General features: G+C 40.8%; 2 protein-coding genes across 7 annotated transcripts in view; one reads left to right on the top strand and one right to left on the bottom strand.

Moving 5' to 3' along the window:
* The window catches only part of MRRF (mitochondrial ribosome recycling factor), a 63556-nt gene extending 61438 nt beyond the window's left edge, over window positions 1-2118 (bottom strand). For 2 of the 3 annotated variants that reach the window (XM_017503346.2, XM_037729529.1), the window contains exon 1: window positions 1902-1997. Coding sequence is in view for 1 of the 3 variants with exons in the window: in XM_037729528.1 (XP_037585456.1) it covers window positions 1902-2094 (193 nt within the window). In the remaining 2 variants the exon portion in view is untranslated. Of the gene's footprint in view, window positions 1-1901 lie in introns of all 3 variants that reach the window. The other variant, XM_037729528.1, reaches the window with a different exon arrangement.
* Window positions 1979-26583, top strand: RBM18 (RNA binding motif protein 18). 4 transcript variants are annotated; one of them, XM_037729530.1, is made up of 8 exons: window positions 2035-2124; window positions 3728-3808; window positions 4838-4958; window positions 5617-5745; window positions 14876-15002; window positions 18946-19032; window positions 21185-21270; window positions 24121-26580. In XM_037729530.1, exons 4-8 carry the CDS (start codon window positions 5633-5635, stop codon window positions 24278-24280), a joined length of 573 nt encoding a protein of 190 aa, XP_037585458.1. In that variant the 5' UTR covers window positions 2035-2124; window positions 3728-3808; window positions 4838-4958; window positions 5617-5632; the 3' UTR covers window positions 24281-26580. The 4 variants fall into 4 exon arrangements, with proteins under 4 accessions (XP_017358836.1, XP_037585459.1, XP_037585458.1 ...); XM_017503349.2 differs by lacking the exon at window positions 3728-3808 and having other exon boundaries at window positions 2044-2124; XM_017503347.2 differs by lacking the exons at window positions 3728-3808; window positions 4838-4958 and having other exon boundaries at window positions 1979-2124; window positions 24121-26583.
* Window positions 26584-27872: the final 1289 nt, after the last annotated feature.

Genomic DNA, 27872 nt, shown 5'->3' with positions numbered 1-27872 from the left:
ATTTTACAAAATAAGCAAAATGATCTTTCACTTATCCAATGCTCCCCCTGCTCCGGGGTCTTCAAACATGCCATGGAACCTTCTTGATAATCTTCCCTCACCTCTTTAACTGACTATCGCCCATTTTTATTTCAGATTTCAGCTTAACCATCACTTCCTCAGAAAATGCCTTCCTTGGCCATCTCCTACGGCATAACTAGGTCAAGTGTTCCACAGCCTGCTTTTATAACACACTTTACTTCATCATAGCACTTAATTTTGAGATGAAGTCTCACTCTGACGCCCAGGCTGGAGTGCAATGAGGGAATCTCATCTCACTGCAACCTCTGCCTCCCAGGCTCAAGTGATTCTCCTGCCTCAGCCTCCTGAGTAGCTGTGATTACAGGCACATGCCAATATGCACAGCTAATTTTTGTATTTTTAGTACAGACGGGGCTTCACCATGTTGCCCAGGCTGGTCTTGAACTTCTGACCTTAGGTAATTCCCCCCCCCAACACACTGCCTCAGCCTCCCAAAGTGTTGGGATTACAGGCGTGAGCCACCATGCCCAGCTCATAGCACTTAATTTTTAACAATACAAGCTAACATTTGTGTAATTATTTGATTGTTGTCTAATTCCCTCCATATGAGTATAAGCACTACAAGGACTAACCTATGATTTTCTTGTTCACTGTTGTATCCCCAGTACCTGGTACACTGCCTGAACACAGAACACACTGTAAATGTGATGAATACATAAGTGAAAGTCCAGAAAGATTAAGTCCTTGTCCAGGGTCAAGATGAGGGAACCAGAATCGGATTGGAATTTACCCTTACTATGATGGTAGGTTCTGGACTTCCCAGCATTGCCTCCACTGTCTCTTGGTTTGCCAGATTTTTGCTTAGAGATAGTAGAGCAAGCTCTTCTCTAAATGCAGTGCCAGCTAAAGAAAAGTAGTTGTAGTATCTGACTATATACAAAATCCATATTCACCTGGCATGGCCAAAGAAGGAATGAGACACTTTAACAGGTAGAGAAAGGGCTTTTGTCTAAGAGTTAAGAGATCTGGACTCCAATATTCCTTCCTTATCACTCCCTGCCATCTACCCTTTAGATTCATAATCACCCGTATTCAAAAAGCATTTGTGGCAGCTCTACCACTGACTTGTGACTACCAAGTGATTTCTCCTACCTAGATTTTTTTTCAACCATAAAATAAAGGCGTCCGATCAGGTGTTCATTCTTTCCAACTATAAAGCTTTCCAAGATTGGGGAAAATGCAATAGTGTGGTTAAGAAAAAAAAAGGCACTAAACTTAGAGAAGACTCGGGAAAGAATCTTGGTTCCAGCACTTCCTAGACACGTGACCTTAGATAGGCCTAACTACCTGGACCTGTCTCATCTGTAAAACGTAAATGACAATACTATTTATCAGTTATATAAATGGAGCAGGGCTACTAAAATGATAACTGTTTTGCCACTGGGTGGCACAGAGTAGTGGTTAAAAGTTCAGGCTTAGGAGTCGGATAGACCTAGGTTTGAATTTAAGCGCCCCCACTTTCTGACCGCGTGACCCTGGCGAAATTATCTATTTGAGCTTCCGTTTCTTCATTATTGGAGATAATAACAGCTATTCCCTCGGGACTGGTCTAAAAACCAAATGTTCCCGTCGTGTGTGACCACTCTTTAGTAAGTTCCCCCAGCATCGCCTAAATTCCTAGCTAGTAAAATGAGCCCCGCCCCCACCCATGAGACTCGCTAAGATGCCACAGGCCCCGCCCCCAGCCTTAAAGGTCAAGCTGGGCTCGAACAGGTCAGGGACGGTAGTCTGGTCCCCTGAGATCCCCCAGAGGTCCCTGAGTAAGAGTCTCTGGCACCCAGACCACACGCGCGCCTCGAGGCCCTGTCAAGGACACTCACCAGCTATTGCCCAGGTTAGTAGGAAAGACTCGTGCGACGGCGGCGACAGCCGCGGCGCGGGCGTCGTGACGTCACGGGGCGAGGCGGCGGCGCAGGCGTAAAGCGTCACGGGCGGCCTGGCAGCTGGCGGCATTGAGGCGGACGCGTCCAGAGGTCCGTGTGACCGCGGAGTGGGGACCTGGTTTCGGGGCATGAGCTGAGGGCACCACGCCGAGGCCACGAGGTGAGTCCGGCCGGGAGGTGTCCCTGCACTTCGGCGATGGGTCCTCAAGGAGGTCTTAACAGGAGGCCGCCCTCGCAGGACGGCATCTCTGGCCCCGCCCCGGATTGTCCTGCCGCTGGCCCGGAAATAACAATCGAGTAATGACCCCTCGCATGTGGGAATTCGCAGCCAGAAATCGGGGAGCCAGGGTTCCAGGCTTGACCCCACCACTAGCTTTTAGGATCAAATGTCTCTTCTTCTCTGGATTGTACTTTCCCCAGACGACTATTTCTGGCTTCCAGGGTTGTTGCAGCTCAGCTGGAAGGATAAATGTAACCGCGTTTTGTGAACTCTGGTAATCTAAAGGATTGTTGCTATTGCAAACGCAAAGCATTTTGATAGTCCCATGCCGTCTTGATCTTTGTTACCCTTTACCGTTTCTCAAGAAGCCATATACTGAGCTGTCATCAAAACTGTCTTATTTAAGACTCAATGACCTCGTGAGACAGGGATAGTTGTACCCACTTTAGGAAGGAAAAAGAAACTGAGGATCTTTTTTCAGTTGGAAAATGAAGAAGTGGCTTGCTTCATTTAGTAAATATTGAGTACCAACCGTGAGCCAGGCAGTGTACTTAAGTGTTAGGAATAGAACCATGATCAAGATAGGCAAGATCCTGTCCTGTTCTAGTGAAGAAAACAGAAGAGAAAACATTAAGTAATACGTTGAATTCGCATTAGGTAGGAGGAAAAAGGTGGAAAGGTGGCTATGATATAGACTAACAAGGGGCTGTGTTAAGAAAAGCTTTTCTGTCGAGAGGATGCAGGAGGATCGAGTGAGCTGGGCGCAGTGGTTCACACCTGTAATCCCAGCACTTTGGGAGGCTGAGGTGGGTGGATCACGAGGTCAGGAGTTCAAGACCAGCCTGGCCATCACGAGGTCAGGAGTTCAAGACCAGCCTGGCCAACATGGTGAAACCCTGTCTCTACTAAAAATACAAAAGTTAGCTGGGCGTGGTGGCATGTGCCTGTAATCCCAGCTACTAGGGAGGCTGAGGCAGAATTGCTTGAACCTGGGAGGCACAGGTTGCAGTGAGTGGGGATTGCGCCACTGCTCTCCAGCCTGGGTGACAGAGTAAGAATCTGTCTCAAAAAAAAAAAAAAAGAAGGAAAAAGATTTTGTGACTTGCGAAAGGCACAGTAACTAGGTGCAAAAGTCAGGGTTTGAATCCAGACCCGCATATCCTGCACTCTTACCAGTAAAACATTGTACCTTTTTGTGGCAATAAGTATTAATAGCCATTGGTATTATTGCTGATTTTAGACAGGAGAAGATCAGAATGTCCTATCATTCAAGTCTCAAATGTCATCTCCTTTAGAGAGACTTTCCCTCCACTCACTCTAAAGTCATCTAGCCCCCTTCACGTCACCCTTCTTGTGTTTGTGGCATGTGTCACTAATTATATCTTCTTTATTTTACTTTTGTTTTGTCCTGCTCCCCTTCCAAATACAAGTATCCAGAGGATAGGGACCTTGCTTGTTCACTGCTCTGATTCCAGTAACTAGATAAGGCCTAGAAAATAGAAACAGTAAATTTATTTTTTGAATGACTGATTTGTGTAAAAAGGAGGGGGAAAGGAAAGCAGAGAGAAGACAAAATGGTTCTCCCCTGGGATTCTATATCTGTCTTTCACCTTCCTCCCATGAGGTAAGAACAAGAGCTGTGGCTCATTCATTTCTGTATTTCAGTACACAGCCCAGAGTTTAACAGTTCCTAGTTGCTTGATTTACGTTGCTGAACAGATTAAAGATGTGAGGGGGAAAGGAAGAAAGATTCCCTCATGTGCAGGGGGTAGATAGACGTATTCAATAACAATTACTTAGGGACTGCTGTGCTAGACTTTCTAGGGTGTGCTGAGATGATTAAGAGGTAATGGCAGTTGTTGTTACTGACCCCACAGTTCCTGTAGTGCTGACCTCTGAGATACTTCTGGGTATAGGACGTGTGTTTTCTAGCAGGGTCTTCTGAACTCTGGCACAGCCTGCTGTCTTCCCAGCCCCTAAAGCTTTATTTTACATCTGTCATCTCATTTTGGGTCCTCGAAGCCTTAAGTTATAAACAGGGCAAAATTTATTAAAGATGGGGAAACTGAAGCTCAGAGAGAAATAACTTTGAGTGGAAATGCCACAGTTTTTGCTGGGCATGCTGGCTTGCACCTGCAATCCCAGCGCTTTGGGAGGCCGATGTGGGCGGATCACTTGAGGTCAGGAGTTCAAGACCAGCCTGGCCAACATGGTGAAACCCTGTCTCTACAAAAAATACAAAAATCAGCTGGGCATGGTGGCATGCACCTGTAATCCCAGCTACTCAGGAGACTGAGGCACAAGAATCGCTTGAACCCGGGAAGTGGAAGTTGTAGTGAGCCGACATCGTGCCACTCCCCTCCAGCCTGGGCAACCAAGTGAGACTGTTTGTGGGGGAGGGGGCAGAGAAGAAATGCCACAATTTGAAACAATGTCGTCTGACACCAAATTTTCTGTTCTTTATACTGCTGCCTCCATCATAATTATCTTTTCTCTTTGGCTGTGAGATGGGACATTTCGGGAACTAAGACTAGTAATAATGTAATATTAGTTGAATGCTTCCTAGGTGCCATGCACGGTTCTAAATGCTTTAGATGTATTAACTCAGTGAATCTGCACCATAATTTCATGAGACATTATCCCCATTTTACAGATGAGGGAATTGAGGCCACCAGTGGTTAAATAACTTGACCAGGGCTACACAGCTACCAAATGTTGGAACTTGAATAACTAAGGAGAAAATTAGTCTCTTCTTCCTGGTCTGTCTCAAAAGAGTTAAGCATGATAATAGCTCGTATCTATTGATTACATATGTTGTTAGATACAGTATTTAGTGTTTTTTTCTGTCTTTAATCTTCACAACTCTATAAAATAAGCACTATTATTTCTCTAGATAATGAGGAGACTGAAACCTAGAAAGTTCATCAAGTCACACAACCTGCTTTCAAACCCTGTTGTATCTATGCACAGATTTCTTATATTGCCTCTTCCCTTTACTGTATTGCCTATTCCAAGAGGGAAAGGGATGGAATGCTGCTCTTCCCTACCCATCCCTTTTAATGCCATTGAGACTCTTCCTGGTGGTTTCCAGGGCTTATTTTGGGTGACAGTTGTTGAACTGAGGTATCACGTAGTGATAGAGACTTTGGCCTCCTGCCCAGTCAGCGTCTGGCTTCAGAGGAGGAAAACTTTAGTTTCTCTACACAGAACCACGCCCCTTTCACCTTAAATGGCAGCTTGTGTGCTCTGGCTGCCAGAGGGGTTATCCCAAGGGAACTGGTTCAGGGGCCCTGGTTGTGGAATAACTGAGGCTTTTGAAGGACTGCCCAGAGGGCATGCCCTCCTTGAATAAATGTTTGCTGAGTTGAATTTGAAGTCTTGTGTTCACACATTGTTACTCCTCTCTTGCTTGAATGTTCACATTTACTTTAGTATTTCATAGACATTGATGGAAGCAGAAACCAAAACTCTTCCCCTGGAGAATGCATCCATCCTTTCAGAGGGCTCTCTGCAGGAAGGACACCGATTATGGATTGGCAACCTGGACCCCAAAATTACTGAGTAAGTCTAAATTACCTTAGTGCCTTACTTACAATATTGGGATGTTTTACCGTGATGATGTCAAGAAGAATTTTCAAGGGGTGTGGGATATAGTTTGACCCTGTTACTTACATTTTGTCTTTGAAGAGATAAGATGTTGTTGTCAGCCTGTTATTTTGTCATTTTTCTTACATTTGGACTCTGCTACTGCAGGGACACAGACTTGGGTATCCTTTAATCTATATACCTATTTTTTCCTATCTGCTAAAGATGTTCCCCCATTTCCAGCTATTTGAATCCTTGTACCTAGCGGCTCTAGGGAATTATTCTCTAGAATCAGCCATGGGCATACATTTGTACCCAGAATTAAGGAACATGCAGAAGTCTTGGTACCTTTGCAAACAGGCAGAGGTGTACAACTTGACTGTAATTCATATTAAGCAGCCATAGAACTATAGAAGGTCAGAGATATAAGGAACCTTAGAAATCATCCCTGTCCCTTTGGTTTTCATTCATTCATTAAATGATTTAAGTGCCATGCTAAGCAGTTTTCAGACTTCTTAAATCTGAAGAGCCCTGTCTTTAGGTAAAAGTAATCATGAAGCTATATATAAAATAAGAGCCCAGAGTTGCTCTGACTAAAAGGGAAAAGATGGAGCCAAAATCTTTTGTCAACTACTAGCCTTTCTTTGGCCATCCCTGTTGAGGCTCTGTAGAACTTCTGGGGCTCCATGGAGCACACCTGACAACCTCTGATGGGACCCAGGCTTTTTATGCTACTGTAGAGGAAACCAAGTCCCAAAAGACAGAAGTACCTTGCCCAAGATCAGGAAATTAATTGAATTGCCCTGACTCCCTGCTCTTTTACATCACAGCCATTGAGGTGAAAAGGAATTTCTTAGCTGAGAAAATTGAGAGGTTTTTCCCTTCTGCCAGTTGTTTGATAGGGGGAGGGTGGTGGTTGGTGGCAGAGTAGAATGAGTGGATTGGCCTGAAACAATGCTGAAAACAAGTTTTTTTGTTTCTTTTTGTTTTTCGAGACAGAGCCTTGGTCTGTCGCCCAGGCTGGAGTGCAGTGGTGCGGTCTGGGCTCACTGCAACCTCCACCTGCTGGACTTCAGCAATTCTCGTGCCTCAGCCTCCCGAGTAGCTGGGACTACAGGCATGTACTACCATAACGGCTAATTTTTGTATTTTTAGTATATACGGGGTTTCACCATGTTGACCAGGCTGATCTTGGCTTCCTAAAGTGCTGGGATTACAGGCTTGAGCCACTGTGCCAGGCCGAAAGCATGTTTTGAGTATATCATCAGTGACATGAGTGACTCCCTTCGGAATAGTGTTAAAGACGAGTGGAGGCCAGGAATAGTGGCTGATATCTGTAATCCTAGCACTTTGGGAGGACAAGGCGGGCACATCACTTGAGGTCAGGAGTTGGAGACCAATCTGGCCAACGTAGTAAAACCCCATCTCTACTAAAAATGAAAAAATTAGCCGGGCATGGTGGTGTGTGCCTATAGTCCCAGCTACTTGGGAGACTGAGACGCAAGAATCACTTGAACCCGGGAGGCAGAGGTTGCAGTACTCAGAGACTGCACCACGGCACTCCAGCCTGGGCGACAGAGGGAGACCCTGTCTCCAAAAAAAAAAAAAAAAAAAAGATGTAGGGAGGAGGAGAGAAGGAAACCTGCTTCTTTGAGTGTGGGATGGGACAGGTATATATGAGAGTTAGGATTAGGAAAGAGAAAAAAAGGATCTAAACATAAATCAGGATTATAACAGAAAGTCCCTTAAACCTGCTCAAGCTCATAACAGCCAAATGTAAATATATTTGGGCCCCTGTAGAAATTATGACTGTATTTAAGATGTGTTGCCCACATACTGTGTTATCTTGGTCACAGGGACCCTGGAGTAGATTGCGTTTATTTTGGTTCTCTTTTATGATTCATGGTTTTTGAGGGTGAGTATATGAATCTGTCTAACCTCTCAATTAATGTCTCTTCATCAGGGAAGTTTTTTCCATCATCCAAAGCCCAAGCTATGAAGGGATGCTCATAGTGGTTTCCATTCCCACCTCTGCCTGTCTAAATGGAAATCTAAAGTGTGGAAACAATGTTGGTTGTGTTGGCCGCACTTCTCTGTAATGAGACTTTTGTTCTAATTGTGTCCTGCTGCCTGACAGGAAGGTTCAAATGGGCATTTGCCACCTCAGTTTATGTCATAAGTTGAAGTGTGTGAATGTTTTTTTCATTAGAACATTGGCAGGAACATTGAATCCGAACTTTCCCACTGATATCTCTGCTCTTTTTACATCAGGCTAGAGGTAGACATCAAATAATAAACTGTAGATCAGAGCATGCTGGCTGGAAGTGCTGGGCTTTCCTTGTGGCTGGCTTCTCCACTTCTGTATCACCAAAGACCATTTTTATTTTATTTTTTTCTATAGATTCTTTTTCTTTTTTTTTTTTTTGACAGCTCTGTCACCAGACTGGAGTGCAGTGGTGCAGTCATAGCTCACGGCAGCCTGGAACTCCTGGGTAACTGGGACTACAGGTGCTTGCCACCATACCTGGCTAGTTTGTTGTTTGTGTTTTTGTTGTGTAGAGACAGGGGTCTCAGTATGTTTCCCAGGCTGGCCTTGAACTCCTGGGCTCAAACTATCCTCCTGCCTCAGCCTCCCAAAGTGTTGGGATTATAGGAATGAGCCACTATGCCTGGCCATCCTATAGATTCTTTACTTTAAAACATTTCATCTGTCAAACAGATTGGTTTATTAAATTATAATAAATTTATTTTTAAAGCTATAACTACTGCCTGGCGCAGTGGCTCATGCCTGATCCCAACACTTTGGGAGGCTGAGACGAGTGGATCATGAGGTCAGGGGATCGAGACCATCCAAGCCAACATGGTGTAACCCCATCTCTACTAAAAAATACAAAAATTAGCTGAGTGTGGTGATGTATACCTGTACTCCCAGCTACTCAGGAGGCTGAGGCAAGAGAATCGCTTGAACCCAGGAGGCAGAGGTTGCAGTGAGCCAAGATCATACCACTGCACTCCAGCCTGGGTGACAGCTAGACTCTGTCTGGAAAAAAAAAATAAAGAGATAACTACAATCATAGCTTATGGTTAACATGAAATGTCTAGTATTACCTGATTTAATTTACTTAATTATGGCAAAGGCACCTGACATTTTAGTAAAGTAAATCTTATCTTGTAGAAATAGATGATTTCCTTCCACATTCTTGAAATACAAAAACTTCTGGATCATGTTTCTCTCAGGGCATGTAATGGTGAATCTGGATGAACTATAAAATTACATATGTAACTTAGGTGACTATATGGTACCCGTCTTGTAGTGCAGTCTCAAAAAGTATTAGTTGAATCCAAACCTCTAAATTTCTAATGACTCTTTAACAGAAATTTGCCGAGCATCCTCCAGTTTTCCTGTTTAAACCTACTTTGTATCCATAAATTGCTTCCAGTTCCTACCAGTTCCCCCTTCAACAGACCCTCCTTACTTCTCTCTTTCCTGTATGTAACCCTACTTCCCACCACCCCTGCCTGATCTCTTTTCTAAACTGATTTGAATACCTCGCTCATTCAAATATTCTTTTACCTCTTGTTAGAAGACATTCTAAACTTACTGTCATGAATGATAGTAAACGTAAAACAGTGGCAATTTAAAAAAAAAAAAAACAACGCTTTTACACCCAGTGTTTTAGTTTATTCTGTAATTATTTCTAGTCATTCTATGTGTGTGTGCCTGTTGGTTATTAATCAGTCCTGCTCAAGTTACACCAGGATGTCTATCAGCCTCCTCCCGGCAGAATATGCGTTCCTGACTGTCTAGCACTCTAATGTTGCTCTTCTTGTTTGTTTGTGTTCACTCTGTGGTTGTAATACCATTTTAGGGCTATGTTAGGTGCCAGAAATATTTGTATGACTAAATACATCTTGGAGGTTAGGATTTGAGGGAGTAATGATGCATTCTTGTTCATGGATGTCGCAGATTCCAAACCTATGTTCTTTTCACTATGTTCTGATTCCTGTCAACTATATTATATGTAACAATTTCTTACTTAACAAAATGAGAATGTTCAACTAAATGATCTGAGCATTACTTCTAGCTCTAATATTGTATGAGTCTCTCTTACATAACCCCTTAAAACTTTGTGAGGTAAATGGAACAGATACTATTTTCCCTATTATATAGGAAATGAAGAGTGAAGTGAGTTGGCTCAGTATACTGAAGTATTAGTGATAGTTTCCCACTGCCTAATTTAGTGTTCTTTGCACAAATATTCTAATTATTGAATAGTCATAAACTAATATATTCTATTCTAAATCTCAAAATGTAAAGATTTCTTTTTCATTGTTGTGAGACCCAATCTAACTTTAAGGGTAAGCAATACCTCTGAATATCATTATTAGTGTCATCCACAAAGAAACTGAAAGTTACTGATCTTAGACATTACCTGTTTTCTACACTATGGTTTTTTTTCTAAAAGGGCTAATACTGACTTTCTTTTTCAAATATTAGATATGCTGTGTAAAATGCCCAATTTGTAGCCACTGTATTACCGTATACAAGTATGAAAGAGAACCAGGTCAGTAGGAATGCTAATAGAAGGAGCATTCTGAGTGGTGGGAAAATCGTAAATAAAGGTCTGTAAGTAGGAATAAGAAAGATTGTTATGTGTAAGTAGAAAATCAAGAAGATCTTTTTGACTTAAGCAAAGGTTGAATACCGGATGGGAATGAAAATAGTGGCTGAATAGATAGAATATTCTCAGGTTAAGACAGAATCGTTAAAATTCATTGAGACAAGTCTGAATTACATGAAAAAGAGACTCATTCTGGGTGTTTATCAGGAGACTGATATCATGAAAGTGTTGTGGATTTGTTGTTGTTATTGTTGTTGTTTTGTTTTGTTTTTGAGACATAGTCTCACTCTGTTGCTCAGGCTGCGGTGCAGTGGCTCAATCTTAGCACTGCAACCTCCACCTCCCAGGCTCACGCAATCCTCCCACCTCAGCCTCCCAAGTCACTGGAAGTATAGGCATGTGCCACCACACTTAGCTGATTTTTTCGCGAGCTCTCACTGTATTGCCCAGGCTAGACAATGATGTGTTAATAGAGAAATTTTACATCAGTATGTAGGATGAATTGGAAGGGCAGAAACTGAAGATGAAGATTAGCTGAAAGAGATTGCCATGAACCAGTCTTGCCATCAGTTATCACCTAGATAGAGACAGTGAACTTGGAAACTGAAGGGTGAGTCTGAGAGATGAAGAAAGTAATTGAAGTGGAGTGGAAGGTTGAGGTGATCCTGATGTTTCTTGCCTAAGGAATGTAAAAAGATCTTGTCCCCTGTCCAGAGGGATAGCTGAAAAGCTCATCAGTTTGTGGTAGGGAGGAATTCAGTTTGGGGTATGTTAGATAAACTTAGAAGCATTGGAAAGCCATCCAGGTAGAAATGTCCTTCAGATAAAGACTTTCAGGGATAAACTACATAAACTAGAATGCAAGGGAAAATAAATGCATGAGCATGCGAGAGCAGTGTGTTCACCCCTGAAGAAAGCTGTTTCTCTCTTAGCCCATTCCTTATGTCTCCTTCATTGTCCATAATCTCTTTATGTTTTGGTTTGCATGAAACAGCCTTCACTGTTCGGTTACTTAATTTGGAAACACAGTAAGGCCATTTAATAATGTGTGTTGCATAAAACATAAAAGACCCATCTCGTAGTAATTTCTATATATGTTTACAAAGAAAATTTTCTCTACAACAAATTGTGCCCTAAAAATAATCTTAAATGTTATTTCATGGGCTTCCAATTGCTTACAACGTGAAATTAAAATTCCCTCAACCCATGACATCCTTTACAGCCTGTTCTCTTCCTACCTTTCAGCCCCATCTCACTGGCTACCCTCACTCTAGTCCAATGGATGAGACCTTTTTTCACCTTTATGTCTTTGCACATTGGTTAGTACTCACTCACACGGACACAACCCAGTCAGATATCACTCCTTTCATGAAGCTTTCCTTCACCACCACCGTCCCTGCACCACTGGTCCTCATTCTGTGCGCTCCTATTTATACCTCTGTGTACAAGCATCACGTCGTTTTGTAAATGTTTGCTACATTTCTCCCTCTCAACTAGAATGTGAGGCCCTTGAAGGCAGGAACCTAGTTTTATTCATCTGCGTAGTCCATATGCCTGCTTGGCTCTAGACACATTGTAGATACCTATTTTAACATTTGTATAGATTAATTACTTATGTGCCATTAGGCAGAAAAGCTGTCTTAAAAACCAATTACAGAAAACACTGATTAAATTGCAGATATATGTGTGGGACTGGTGTGCTAATTTTCTGGCTCCTGAAGGCTGCAGGGCGCACATTTCATTAAGAGAAGCAAGCCTCTGCTGAGTAGTGTGCTCTCCGCACTTCAGCAGCAGATAAAAGTGCTTGCAGATGTGAAAGCAAGATCCTTCAGGCTTTTTTCACTATCAGAGCTTGCAGTCCCCATCTCCAGGAAGCAAAATAGTAAACATTTCATTCCTTTTGTTTCGGTGTTCCGATAATTTTAAGGAATTATCAAACAAGAAAAGAAATCCTGGAGAAGTTGAAAGACACAGACCTAAGCAGATGTTCCTGGAATCTTAAGGTCGCACTTCTTGGGCAGATTGTGTTTGTTAGCTTTACAAAGAGTAATCTTTTGTTGCTGTGTTTTTTTTCTGAGTAAATTAAAATTCATTTCTTAGGAAATACCAATCGTCTTACCTTCCTGCTATTAAGCAGAACGGAGCTAATGAAAGATGACTGGCCCACAGTAGCCTTAGATTTTTTTTCTTTAAGTCTTGCTGTGTCACCCAGGCTAGAGTGCAGTGGCGCCATCTTGGCTCACTGCAGCCTCTGCCCCCCGGGTTTAAGTGATTCTTCAGCCTCAGCCTCCCAAGTAGCTGGGACTACAGGTGTATTTCACCATGCCCAGCTAATTTTTTTGTATTTTTAGTAGAGGCAGGTTTTCATCATGTTAGGTAGGCTGGTCTCGAACTCCTGACCTCAGGCAATCCGCCAGCCTTGGCCTCCCAAAGGGCTGAGATTATAGGCATGATCCACTGCGCCTGGCCTAGATTTTTTTTTTTTTTTTTTTGAGATGGAGTCTTGCTCTGTTGCCAAGCTGGAGTGCAGTGGCGTGATCTCAGCTCACTGCAACCTCCACCTCCCAGGTTCAAGCGATTCCCCTGCCACAGCCTTCCGGGGTTTCACCATGTTGGCCAGGATGGTCTTGATCTCTTGACCTCGTGATCTGCCCACCTCAGCCTCCAAAGTGTTGGGATTACAGGCGTAAGCCACTGCACCCAGCCTTTTTTTTTTTTTAAGAATAGGTTTGACTCCCGATTCTGTGGCAACTGGCACGGTGTTAAGATTTGAATGGGTTTAGTAATTGGAAGATGCAGCTGTGAATTAAGGACGCTGGGGGAGACTCTTCTAGCCCATCTGTATGTGTGAAAGACTCACCCTTGCAGTAAGCCTATTCAAAAAGTCAAGTAAAACCACAAATTTGCACTTAAGGTGTCTTCCTTTCCCCTGAAGTCACTTCCTACATTCTCTCTAGTGGTTGAGGTGTCCTGATGGGAGTTGGGAAGTTAGAAAGTAGGAGATCATGGTTGTTTTACCTTTCAAAATAAACCAAAGTAATATCCACAATATGCCTTGGGATCCTTGCATTTGTCCCAGTACTAAACCTGTATTATGTCTTTCTTGTTCCACTGTGTCAGACACTCGATCCAGGATAATGGACTTGCTTGTTGATGTGCATTAGTATCAAATTTAGTATAGTGTATGGTCCATTTCATATCTTTCTGCCTCCCAAAGGAGAGTCTTACTCAAGAATAAAATTTTGATGAGTTTCTCTTAGAAAACAATGTGAATATAAATGTGGCTATAACGAAACTTTACTGACTCCCTGTGGGGTAGACTTCCCAGTAATAACAGATTTAGCATGTGGGCTGATACCTTTTTAGTATCACAGGGACAGCATTGTTTAGAGAAAGCCTTGACTCCATTTGAATAGCACGGAGGATGCCAGGAGGAAGGCCAAAGGGAAAGGAAACGGGAGAGCTGTTGGTTTGTCTCACCCCCACATCAGATGACAGGAAGTCGGAATTGAGATTGGCCACAGCAACCTGTTAAGGCCACATCTGTTTGAATAACTTAAAAGCTCTATGGAAACCGAGTAAGAAATTTAAGAAGAGGATGAGGGGCAGAGTGGCAAGCAATAGCTTGGAGTGAACATCCTGTCAGGAATAAATTTCTTCCTTGACCATCTGTATTCTTTACTTCACTGTACCCTAGAGTATAAACTGTGTTAAGGCAACTGAGTTTGGTTAGTTACCCATAGCTGGGTTAGTTAGCTATGGGTTAGTTACCCATAGCTGAATGATTTATTGGACTGGCCAGGTTCCCCTGCCCTTTGTGAAACTGGCCTCAGTCACATAGTGATTCCACTTTGTCCTAATGTTCAGTCACATCAGTGATTGAAACTCACAAGTGCTATGGAAGTATCACTAGCTGTGATTTGATTAATGGCAGAGTTTCTCACAAGCACAACGTGTGTCTAAGAATGAACTACATAATCGAATAGGAAGATCTTCCAGGACTATTTTTTGTTTGTTTGTTTGCATGAATGCATATATGTTCATTACTTTATTTTTGAGATAGGGTAGGCTTTGGCTTTTGAAGGGTGGATGTGTATTTCTGATGGAGTTACAGTTATTCACAAATGCCATTTCATTGCCAAGGAATTAAAAATAAATAAATCAACACTATTTTTGAGCTTTTCTCCAAAAGAAAAACAAATAGTGCTTGTAGGCCAGACAGCTGTTTGTAAGGTGTGGGGTTTTTGCTTGGTATTTTTGTGTTGGACAGATGCATAGCCATGGCAATTCTAGTTCCCATTCCAAATAGAGGCAAACAACTCTGTTTGCCAAATAAACTAACATAGCAATTTGGGGGAAGGCAGGGGGCTGGGGTGAGAGATTTTATCCCTTGGGTATATTATCTCTTGCTTTTATCTCGCACTTGAGGCTGAGTGGCCAAAAGAATTCCCGGAGCATGCTCATGGGCTCTTCTTTCTCTGCAGATACCACCTCCTCAAACTCCTCCAGAAGTTTGGCAAGGTAAAGCAGTTTGACTTCCTCTTCCACAAGTCAGGCGCTTTGGAGGGACAGCCTCGAGGCTACTGTTTTGTTAACTTTGAAACTAAGCAGGTAATTGAGCTTTCTCTCCCTTTCATAGTATTTATCAAGCTCTGTCATAATTATCTGTGCATCTCTCTTGCCTACTAGAATAGAAGTTCCCTATAGGCAGGAGCTATGTCTGATTCATCTGTGTGCCTTACACTGAGTCCTAAAAGACGTTGTCCTCCAATAAACAAATGAATTCATGAATAACTTTCACAATTTACCCTCCCTTGGCCAAGGTTTAAGACTGACCTACATTTTTGACCATATGCATTAGGTTGCCCACATTGAGCAATGGACATCTCCCTCCCTATTCTCTTTTGTTTTTTCCTTTACTGGCTGGCCAACGGACAAAGCCTTCTTTGCTTTCAGTAGTTTTGCCCAGTGGTACAGAAACCTATCTGTGATGAGACACCCACAAAGACTCTTTTGTTATTTCTTCTCAAGGTCTCAGAACAAATGCATATAAATTTTAATATATGTAGAAGAGAGCATTCACCTTCAACCATGGTATATACATGGACCTCCTTGTAATAAAATTTAGTCCTTGAAGTGGAAGTGCATTGATAAAGGAATTGAATTTGATTATTACTAAATGTAGAGATGCTGCATGGTACTCTATAATTGTATTCGTCATATGTAAGAACATTGCATAGTTATCGTTATGTTAATAATTTAGGCCTGGCGCACACCTGTAATCGCAGCTACTCAGGAGGCTGAGATGGGGAGATTGCTTGAGCCCAGGAGTTTGAGACCAGCCTGGGCAACATAGTAAGACCTTGTCTCTAAAAAAGTTTTTTTTTAATTGGGTGCGATGGCTCACCTGTAGTCCTAGCTACTTAGGAGGCTGAGGAAAAGAGGATTGCTTGAGCCCAGGAATTCAAGGCTACAGTGAGCTGTGATCACACCACTATACTCCATCCAGCCTGGGCGACAGAGCAAGACTCCATCTCTTAATGATAATAGTAATGATAATAATTTGTATGAGTGTTTTTCTTATTCTAAAAGTAATGTGTGAATATTATAGATGAAAATATAGATAATTGGGAAAGAAAATGTAAATCACTTGATCCAATATCCAGAAATAATCACTGTTAATATTTAGTCATATGTCTTTTCAGTCTTTTTTGGTCTCTTCACATTCACACACACGTAAACACATATACAGTGTGTAACACACAGAATCATTATCATGTTTATCATTCAAAGTATACTAAAATTTTTCTACCATTTAATCACATCAAGATAACATTCTGTATCCTGATATTGTGGCTTCACTGGTGTCTGTATGTATGTGTATGTGTATGTGTGTGTGTGTGTGTGTGTGTGTGTGTGTATGTGTGTGTGTATAAAATCATTGATTTGTATCTGAGATTTGGGCATTTTATTGTATGTGACTTAGACCGCATTTAAAAACTAATCATTTTTGATGACTACGTAATGTGAATATATGATATTTGACTAGTCCCCATTTGTTAGCTATTTGGGTTGTTTTGCTGGTATTTGGGTTGATTCACTAGTATAAATATCACAAGAGTATTTTTACAGTTCTAATTATGTATATTTGCCACATTTGTGGAGATGGAATGGCATCATCAAAGTCCATGCATAGTTTTTCTTAATACAACTGCCAAATTGCCTTCAAGCAATGATGTATCAGTATGTTCTGAGACTATGATAGTGTCATTTGTCCTTGCCAGTGCTGGGTATTTTTTATTTCCTCTAATTTTTGTAAATATGATAGCCAGTAAGTAATTGTTCAAGTATTTTGAGGGAAGTGAAATAATGCACTATAGAATTAGCATTCTTTTTTCTTTTTTGAAAGAAGGTCTTGCGCTGTTACCCAGGCTGGAGTGCAGTGACACAGTCATGACCCACTGCAGCCTTGACCTCTAGGTTCAAGTGATCCTCCCACCTCACCCTCCACAGTAGCTGGGACTATAGGCACATGCCAGCATGCCTGGCTAATTTTTGCATTTTTTTGTAGCAATGATGTTTCACCGTGTTGCCCAGGCTGGCCTCAAACTCTTGGGCTCAAACAATCTGCCTGTCTCAGCCTCCCAAAGTGCTGGGATTCCAAGTATGAGCCACCACACCTGACCAGCATTTTTAAATACTTTATTCTTTCTTAATGATAAAGTGCGGTGAGAATTCTTTTTTTTTTTTTTTTTTTTTTCTGACAGGGTCTCTCTCTGTCGTCTTGACTGGAGTATAGTGGCACGATCACAGCTTAGTGCAGCTTCAGCTTCCTGGACTCAAGCAGTCCTCCCATCTCAGCCTCTTAAGTAGCTGGGACCACAAGCACACACTACCCACTGGCTAATTTTTATATATTTTTGTAGAGGCTGGAGTTCGCCGTGTTGCCAGGTTGATCAAACTCCTGGGCTCAAGCAGTTTGCCCACTTCGGCCTCTCAAAGTGCTGAAATTACAGGTGTGAGCCACTATACCCGGCCTGGGAATTGTTGCAGACAACTAAATCCAGTGGTCATGTTGAACACAGATGTTGGTTTAAAAACACTGGATTAAAATACAAAGCCTAGTTTTTATTTCTGGCTCTTTTATTTATTAACTTTGAGCAAGTCTTTTAACCTCTTTTGGCCTCGATTTTCCATCTAAGAATGGAGATTAAGAATACATATTCTTCTTACCTTACAGGAAGTTGGGAGAATAGATGAAAGTATAAGAAAACCTAGTTGGCATTTAATCATATTTTTGAATACATGAAATTTGAAATAATGTATACAGGTAGGAAATTATTTTTAAAAACATTAAAAAATACAATTTCCCTGCGAGCAATTTATTACTGCTGCTACTTTGGAACTAATAGAGTGCCCTATAAGTTCTTATTCACCAAGAGAAGCTTAAAAGAATAAAATGTCTTTTACCTGTCATTCTAGTTCTGTGTGTTGTAGTGGGATGAGGATGGCTGGTGAATATCCAATGCCTGACACACAGTTAGAACTCAGTAAATATTTGTTAAATGTCATACTGGTAGGTTCTGGAGGAACTAGCGAATCACCAGTAAAACCAAACTAGAAATGCCTACTGGCTTCTATAGGCTCTCCCTGCTCCCTGGGACATCCTCTTTCTCCTCTGTTCCTTAAGGGCTTCTTCACCCTCACTAAACATGGGTTACACTTGGCCAAATGCCTCATGGATACAAATGGGGCAAAGAAGGTTCGGCAGGATGGAAAGTACAGCCAGATTTCCTGGAAATGACCTAGAGTGACTGTTAGCCAGCTTCAGGAATTCCTTTCAACCTTGTTACTCCTGTGTCTGATGGGGAAAGGGTCAAGGAACTTTTGATTCTGAAAACCAGGTGCGTACATTGACTCACACAGATACCTTGCTCACAGTCTCTTTGAGTCACTCCTGCTTTTTCCGGCTTAGTTTCCTCCCATGCTCTTTGAAGCAGTTTCTCCTCACTATGAATCCAGGGAGTACATACACCCTAATCCAGGTTATGGTTCCAGGAACCTTGTGGGGAGTACAGTTTCTTGACATAGGAGGTGCTACCTAACTAACAGAAGTGTGAATATGGGTGTCACCTAATAGGAACAGCACTATTACTAACATATATTAAGTGTATATCATATGCTCCATGCTTTGCATACATTCTTTGAGTCCTTACAACCACTGATGAATAAGTATCCATATTATCCATTAAAAAATTATCCATTATTTATTCATATTTTACAGGCAACAAAGCTAGCGACACTTAAGCGACCTGCCAAATATCCTACTGCCAGCAAATGACAGACCAGGATTTGAATTTTTGTCTGACTGACTTTAAAAAACTCATGCCCTTTTTAAAATTCTGCCTTTTAAAATTGTAAACCCTTGCCAGTTATTTACCAAAAACAATTTGGTTAGAAACTCAGCCATCAAACCTAGTGAGGCCCTGTGAGAATACATACAGGTAGCCAAGCACTTCAGTTTTTAACTAACATTTGTCCCTTTCCTGGACAGGAAGCAGAACAAGCCATCCAGTGTCTCAATGGCAAGCTGGCCCTGTCCAAGAAGCTGGTGGTGCGATGGGCACATGCTCAAGTAAAGGTATGTCTGAGAGGCTAGAAAGACAGTTGTCCATTACCCGTTTATATCCCAACCTCCTCACGCCTGAAACAGCCATACTTCGGTCTCCTACTTGTATTTACCGTGCGTGTTGCCAGATTTTTCTTTTGAGAAACATCTCAGGAGGGATTAAGTTCCTTGGTAATTTCTCTCCACATGCCCACAGATCCTGGTTCTGATTGAGTTTCTCATGTGGCTAATGTGTATGCTCAGACCTCTGTCATTTTTTTTGGTGGAGGGTTGTTCTTTGGCAGAAAAAAAATGTATTTGTTTTTAAAATCAGTTGCTGTAGGCATTATTAGACTCTTCCCAGCCTCTGACTCTGTTGAGAGTTTGAATTTGTTTATTCCAAATGCTTGAGAAATGGGTAGTTTCTATGAGTGCTTAAAGCACTGGCATCTCCTTACTACAGAAATCTTGAGAGTTACTAGGGTGTGGGTTCGTGGGACTTTGCAGTGCCTGCATTGTGTCTAAGTCCTGAGAAGTAGCAGGCTGCCCTGTTCATTCTGTGATTAGACTCTTGGGAGAATACACTAGAAAAGCTTCAGCCAGTGAAAAAAAAAACAAAACAAATGGCATTCTGTTCCAGCTGGCACAGAGGTGGTAAATTGTGTTGACTGGAGCAGTCCCAAGAGTTGATCTGCCTCCTTCTGCAGTGGGACTTGACAAACCTGCCTGCACAAAGATCTGTGACAGTTTTGAGTTGGAGCTGAAGTCCTTAGCTGTAAACATGGTTTTTGATCAGAAACTCTCTACAAACTTCCCTGTAAAGAGTCACAGGGACTAAACAGACATTTAAGCTCAATGTCCAAGCTGAAAAACAAAGTTCAGATACTTTAGATCCTTCTGAGTATTTCGGGTAATCACAGAGCCTTCTCGATTTCTAGGACACATTGCCTTAAAAATAGAAACAACAAGGAGAATTACCAAATGCTTTTTTACTCAAGGGAAAAATCAAGTCTCATTTACTAAACCCGTTTTCTCGTTCTGCATCTCACTGAAAAGGCACGCAAGAGAAATCATCCTCCATTCCTGTCTTCCACTTGAAAATCTTTGTGCTTCACAGTTCTCTTCTCCTATAAATCTTTTTTGACCAGAAGCTCTTGATTGCTCTTCAATATTATATTTACTTTTTACAAGAAGTATGTAATTATCTGGCTAGGCATGGAGGCTCATGCTTGTAATCCCAGCACTTTGGGAGGCTGAGGCAGGAGGATTGCTTCAGCCCAGGAGTTCAAGACCAGCCTGTGCAACATAGGGAAGCCCCGTCTTTATTTTTTCTGATAAAATTTAAAATTAAAAAAAAAAAGAATTATGTAATTATCTGACATCAAATTAAATTACTACTTTTCTGTAGAATGTTGTCTGTATCAACAACTGAAAGTTATTACTACTTTTATTCTCCACTCAGGACTGTTAAGAGTTAAATATCATGCTTGGTGTGGGTACTTTGCAAAATTTAAAGTTTTTTTGTTTTTCGTGATAGGGTCTGGCTCTGTCACCCAGGCTGGAGTACAGTGGCAAGATCTTGGCCCACTGCAACCTCTGCCTCCTAGGCTCAAGCAGTCCTCTCCCCTCAGCCTCCTGAGTTGTTGGGACTACAGGCATGTGCCAGCTTGCCCGCCCAGCTAATTCTTGTTTTTTGTTTGTTTTTAAACAGAGACAGGGTTTTTGCATGTTCCGCAGGCTAGTCTCGAACTCCTGAGCTCAAGCAGCCAGCCCACCTTGGCCTCCCAAAGTGGTGGGATTATAGGCGCAAGCCACCATGCTTGGCCACTTTAAAGTATTTTTAATGAAATAAATATTGTAAAAGGTGATATGTGACAGTTAAAACAAGAATATAAGAAGGCAACCGTCCTGTGTGTTTGTACCATCTGGGAAATTGAAAGTTGACATTTTTTTCCTACTGAATAAGGAGAAACTGATGGCTAGATGGAAGCTTCTTTTTCTAAACTTACAGCTTTTAGGCCAAAACTGTGTGAAGTGTTTCATTAATTCTAAATGTAAAGTGGTCCTAAAATTGTCTAGAAGTAAGCTGATGATACACTGATGGTATTAGTTTCTGAACCCATGCACTACAGGAGAGGGCAGGTTTCTGCCCAAATGAAGTAATTTCTCTGTTCCTCATTTTCAGAGATACGATCATAACAAGAATGATAAGATTCTTCCAATCAGTCTCGAGCCATCCTCAAGCACTGAGCCAACTCAATCTAACCTAAGGTAAGATGGTATACTATAGAAAGACACAGTAATTCAGGAGCTTCAGCCATTGCATCATACCATGTCTTCATAAAATAGTGAGTCTTCAGACTCTTAGAATTTATTAACTTGACCTATTGAGAGAGATGTTCAGTTAATTTCCAGAATGTGTACATTTCCTCTCCTTCTATCCACCTAAGATCATGTACTCCTCGTTTACAGAGTTCGTTCCCTCATAAAAAAAAACTGGGTGTAGCTACTACACACCAAGCCTTGTGCTTGGCACTGAGGATACAAAGACAGATCAGTCATTACTCTAAAAACAAGCATTTTAATAAGGCCTTGGGTCTCTTTGGCATTTGTCATTATATACTAATTTCTCCCCAGTCTTAAGTTCCCTTATATAGAATTTTAGTTTGCAGATGTTTGATTCTGTGTACTATTGCTGTGGCCGTAACAGTTTTTGTACAAATTGTTAGTTATTTCTTTGGAGTTTAAAACAGGAGAACTAAGGGTTGGGCAGAAGTAGATGGTTGGTTTGTTTCTCGTTTTGTTTTGCATTGTAGCCTAGGGAGAAATTTTAGCAATAACAATAACAACAGCCAGGATTTATTGAGCTTACTAGGAAGAAGGCACTATGCTAAACACTTCTGTGCAGTATGTCATTTACTTATGGCTGAAATCACACAGGTGGCAAGTAACAGAGTCAGCATTCAAAGCCAGGTCTATTAGACTTCAAAATTCAGTCTTTTAGTTACTACGTCAAAGAAGCGCCAGGCCGTAAATTCAGGACTGCAGTTCTAAAGCCTATTCTGGGGCCAGGGAAGAAAATATGTGAAGGAGCATAGTGATACATAAGGGTCAGAAGCCAACAATTCTAAAGTCGGGAAAGTGATGCTTATTAGGGCAGAGCACCAAGCAGAGGGTTAAATGCCTTTCGTGTATATTATCTGCACCAAACAAAACAGATTTACAAGCATCTCATTCAACTGCCAGGGAAGGTAGTCCTGAACGTTTTCAGGAATGATAAATTGGTACATTTAAATTAATTTTATAGTTACTCATTTAAGTTTAATATTATGATATTTTGTTTGTGTGTGTGCTCCAGGGAATTAAGTGACTTGTGTAGATCACTGGGAGCATATATCCACTGTGTTATTTTTCCCATAAGATTTGAACTCCTTGATCATAGATTGATTTCCATGAAGGTTTTCATAAATCTAACTCCTATTGGAAAGAGATGACTGCATTTATGCTTGATGGTCTTCATATTACAACAAACAAGTTTCTTATGATTTGTGTATGCCACTTGTTTACAAGATAGCCTAAGGTTTTCCATCTGTTTTTTTATCCAGAGGACCTCAGCTTATATCTCTCTATTAACATTATGCCTAATGAGAGAAGTTTGCTTCCCTGTGACTTGTACAAAATCAGTGACTGGCTGTGCCATTAATGGAAGAGGGGCCAGAATGCATCTCAGTAATACATAGTGTTCTTTTTATTGTAACTTAGTTTTTAAATTTCTTGCCCATGTATACCTTTTGAGGATCTCCAAAAGGCCATGTATACACTCCTTCCAAGTTTCTCTCACTGGCTATATAGACCATTAACAGCATCAAGAATGGAAAAGGAAGGTAGCCACAGGCCAAAAACTACCTGCTGCCTGAGTGCTTTGCATTCTGGTCCAGGAATAGCAATGACCTCAATCAAAAGCAAATTTCCTCACTTCTCTAGCATCTCCTCACCATTCCTGTGTAATATAGGACTATTTTGCTCTTAACCTGGTGGAGAAGAAAAAACAAGGGCTTTGATTATGAGTTGAATCCTCACTCTGCAATTTGTTAGCTGTGTGAACCTTGGTCATATCACTACCTCTGCATTTGTTTCTGCATCTATAAATCATGAATGATAACCCATGTAGAGCTATTGCAAGGATTACAAACCTTATAAGTAGGTCGAGTGCAGTGGCTCATGCCTGTAATTTCAGCGTTTGGGGAGGCTGAGGCAAGAGGATCACTTGAAACCAGGAGTTCAAGACCAGCCTGTACAACATAGCGAGATTCCATTTCTACAAAAACAAATTTTAAAAAGCAGCTGGATGTGGTGGTGTGTGCCTGTATTCCTACTACTCAGGAGGCTGAGGCAGTAGGGTAGCTTGAGCTCAGGAGTTCAAGGCTTTAGTAAGCTATGAAGGCACCACCGCACTCCAGTCTTGGCAGAACAAGACCCTGTCTCAAACAAAAAAAAATAATGTAAGTAAAGTGCTGGACACTGTGCCTGGCTCATTGTAAGCACTTTGTAAATGATAGCCTTTATTAACACACCTTCATCAGTAAGAAGAGACTGAATAGGATTTGCAGAATGTTTTCTTTTTTCCATTTTTATTCAGTGATTCAGGTGAAACCTGGGCTTTTTGAATCAGTTTGTATTCAAATCTCTGCTCTGTCACTTTCTCGCTGTGTAACGTTGGGCAAATGAAACTTTCTATGCCTGTTATCTGCAAAATAAAGAATATGACATATCTTATAATGTTGTTTTCAGTTCTACAAGAATTATTTTTAGTGCCTCCTCTCTGCCAGGTACTAAGGTGCTGAACAGTGTCTACATCTGAGGATTAAATGTAAAACTATATGAAGTACTCCTAACAATGCCTAGGCTCATGTTAAAAATTTAATAGATGGCTCAGACTTGATCTCTTTCTTAGAATGAGAGTATTAGTTATTTCTGGCTTTTATATGAAATGTTTAAATGTTTGTAATTTAGTATCTTGTTGCTTCTCTAATATTCCCAAGAGGCTCAGGGAGATGAACTCTACAGGTATTTTCTAAGTGTACCTAGGTCCACTCTGATCCTCTGCTATCATTTTTCCAGTGTCACTGCAAAGATAAAAGCCATTGAAGCAAAACTGAAAATGATGGCAGAAAATCCTGATGCAGAGTATCCAGCAGCACCTGTTTATTCCTACTTTAAACCACCGGATAAAAAAAGGACTACTCCATATTCTAGAACAGCGTGGAAATCTCGAAGATGATGGTGGCGAATTCTGTAGCAGCAAAAGCAAATTGGTTTCCACACCTAAAATCGTCTGCCTTTGTACTTTGTAGATGTGAATGGTACTATTCAACAGAGCACAGTCACATGTTAGCATTTGGTAACAATGTTTTTGGATGTTCTTATGGATGTTTCTTCCCTGAACTATGTATGGAATTGAGCATCATCCAGAATAAATAGGATTGTATCCCAAATTGTGATTTGAACCCTGGGATGCTCTAATTGGCTGGTTTGTTTGGGTTTGTAACTCCAGAAACATTCTATAGTGTCCCAGAGCAAACGGCAAATACATAAAATATTATTATTTAAATCAGGAAACTAAATATATTAACGTCTACTAAAAAGCATTTTTCTATGCTCATGTGTCTTTACAACATAAAGAAAAAATAAGAGACAGGGAGGGAAGTGAGAGACAGATTTTTAAATCATGTTCAGAACTGTTGTTCCAGAATTTGCTATGGAAATCCCTCCAACTCAACTGAAAAAGAGAAAGTTATTGGCAAAAGGGAGCTGATTCTTTGAACGAATGTTGTAGTAATCTGTTTAAGAATTATGCTTATTGTTTCAAAATCCCAATTAGGAAAACATGGTGTATATCTTAAAAGTGTTTGCGTTGACAAAACTAGAATCAAATTTAACATTTTATACCACAACAGACATTCTATTTGGAAATTGAACTTGTATTCTATAGCAATCATTTTTTTTCAAATCTAAATAACCATGCCTTCTATAATACCAAATGTTGCTATTATGGGACTTTTAAAATTGCATTTATTGCATGGGATTGTTTTTATAGCATGAAAATGTTCTGTTTGGAATTGTATCATGGTCAGTCTAAATAGAAGCAAAATTTTTTTGAAAACCTAAACATTGCTATATTGGTCACTATCAAACATACAATTTTCTAACAATTGTGTAGGGGTCTAAGTGGAAGAGATTGCATTACCTCGTGCAGGACAAGAAGGGGACATGCAGCGGGCACCGAAAGTCGATGGAGCAGACACTGCTGTGGCACCAAGACTGTAGTGACTTGTGTGATAGGTAGTTTTAAAAGACTACATGACTTCAACATGACTCTTCACTTGGAGAACATACTTGCCTCTGGATACTGTTGTCACTCTGAGCATTCTAGATATAACAATAGAGAAAGATAAGTCAACCAACAGATTTGGGGAGATATTTCTTCACATTTTGGTCATTTTGGTGCCAAGTTTGACGTACTGTTTAATTGGGCAGCACATTTGCTTCTTTACCAGGTATGTATCACTTAGTTACTCCAGGTGCCCTTGGTGATTACATACTGTGTATCACTATTGTTGTTAGCAAAAGGAAGCTTTCATTATAGGAACTTAACATCTTTCCATGAGGGTAAATGAATTTAAAACATTTGAATCAAAACTTCAGTAGAGGGAGGTTTTAGAATTCATAAAACTGGTTCGATGAAGTGCTTATTACTTTTCCCAAGGTTACTCTATTTGTTTTTAAATATCTCTAGATATCAAATACTTTATTAGCTGTGTCTGTCTATGATACAAGTAACTCTTCTCCTATTTGGGGGATAGGTAGGAGCATTATCTCCCATTTTTCTGGTGACTTCTTGGAGTATAGAATTCACCATTTCATCCATAAGTCTTCAAAGGGTTATGGTGGAGTAGAACTTACATAATGCAAAATAGTCTTCTATTTTTAATAGGAACTTAGAAAAAACTTAGAATTATATATAGAGTTGTTTCCTTTAGAAACCAGAGCTATTTATGTGTATTTAAAGCAATGTTTATTATTTGTACTGACTCTTATCCCTCTGTGTGAATAAATGTAAAACAGTGTATATGTGGTTATATTTTCTCTCATTCATTTACTGGCATAGACTGCAGTTCTCTGGCAGGCTCGTTTACACTCAGGACTTGGGCTGGCATGTCCAGGTGGGGTGCTGCTTCTAAGTGCCTTCTCTGCAGAGGGCTCTGGCTAGAGAGTCAAACTCAGAGGCAACTCTCTCTTTACCCTTTATGCCTGCCTACCTCTGCTGTAAGAGATGAGAAGAGAGGCCAGCTGTTTCCATTGCAACTGTCACTATTTGAAAAGAAGTTGTTAATGGAAATCTCTGCAAGTATTGTACCATGTTTATTCTCTCGTAGAGATTTCAAAGGAATAAATATATGTATCATAAATATGCTGAAAGCAGTCTGATGAAAGGTTTTTAAATTTCAGGTGTTAACTTGTTCAACTCTTTGTTATAAGGTTCTCTGTACTTTAAGTAAAATTATTCTTTGGTTTACTGGTTAATTCTTTCAGTCTGCTAAAATTATGTTACTTATAATTTTGGTTTATATACAAGAGTGAAGAAGTGAAGGAAATATTGAGGAGAGAGGTATGAATTATTTTCTTTATCTCAATTCCTATTTTATCGAATGCAAAATGTAATTCTAACCAGCTGATTTTCTATAATTGGTATCTCAACATTGGGGAGGAGTATCACATGAGCAAAGGTTTTTCAAAGTGTGTCGGCTGAGGCACAAGAATCACTTGAACCCAGGAGGCAGAGGTTGCATTGAGCTGAGATTGTGCCACTGCACTCCAGCCTGGGTGACAAAGTGAGACTCCATTTCAAACAAAAACAAAGCATGTCAAAACTCAGTAGCACAAGTTGTATGGAACCAGGTATTCTGCAGCTCCCTCTTGTTTATTAAGATATGTACAATTTCTGAATCAACAAATATATTTGTGATTCTTTTATACTACTATATAAAAGAACAGGAGTAATTCTTGCCTTATAAATTAAATGTCAGACATTTCCTATATGTAATCATTTATTCCTAAAATATGATTTAGTCTCAGCATGTTTATCCTTGTTTTTCCTTTTTCTCTCCAGCTCCTATCTAGTCCTTCAACAAATCCTGTCAACTCGCACCTTCCAAATGCATCTTGATCCCAGCCATCTCACCACCTCCAACACGACCACCATTTTTGTTAAAGCCACCATGATCTCTTCCCTGGACTATTGTAATACCTTCCTAATTATCTCCCTGCCTCTGATACTGATTCTTTAAGGTCCATTTTCCACACAGTAGCCAAAGTAATTGTTTTAAAATGTCATTCTCTTCTTGGTGGCTTTTCATCACACCTAGAAAAAATTCAAAGACCTATAAGGCCCTAATGACCTGTCCCTTACTACATGACTGACCCTATCGCCTACTGTTCTCCCCTTGCTCACTGTGCTCCAGCCACACTGGCCTTATTGGTGTTCTTTGAATACAAGGGAGCTTCTACTTCAAGGCATTTACATTGGCTGTTGCCTTAGCTCAGGTTGAAATGCCCTTTCTCTAGATAGCCACAGAGCCCACTTCCTCACCTGACTCATGTCTCTGCTCAAATGTTAATAATCAAGAGGCAGTCCCTGGCCTCCCTTTTAAAATTACAACCCAGTCATTCTCCAATCCTTTCCTCACCATTTTCTAAAAAGCACTCAGCTCTAACCAACATTATATCTAAATTATTTTGTCTCTTTTTACTGGAATGTAAGTTTCATATAAGCAGGAACTCTGTGTCACTGCTATACCCTCAGCATTTAAAAC

Source organism: Cebus imitator, unplaced genomic scaffold (assembly GCF_001604975.1).
Source record: "Cebus imitator isolate Cc_AM_T3 unplaced genomic scaffold, Cebus_imitator-1.0 Scaffold309, whole genome shotgun sequence".
Classification (NCBI taxonomy): Eukaryota; Metazoa; Chordata; class Mammalia; order Primates; family Cebidae; genus Cebus; species Cebus imitator.
Note: the sequence above shows the minus strand (reverse complement) of the source record. Positions and strands in the feature narration are given on the sequence as shown.

Bases quoted from the DNA above. Each gene is read 5' to 3' on its own strand.
- RBM18 (XM_017503347.2), top strand. From the start codon at position 5,633: ATGGAAGCAGAAACCAAAACTCTTCCCCTGGAGAATGCATCCATCCTT. The intron at 5,746-14,875 runs GTAAGTCTAAAT...CTTTCTCTGCAG, and splicing joins CTGGACCCCAAAATTACTGA to ATACCACCTCCTCAAACTCC. The intron at 15,003-18,945 runs GTAATTGAGCTT...TTTCCTGGACAG, and splicing joins TTAACTTTGAAACTAAGCAG to GAAGCAGAACAAGCCATCCA.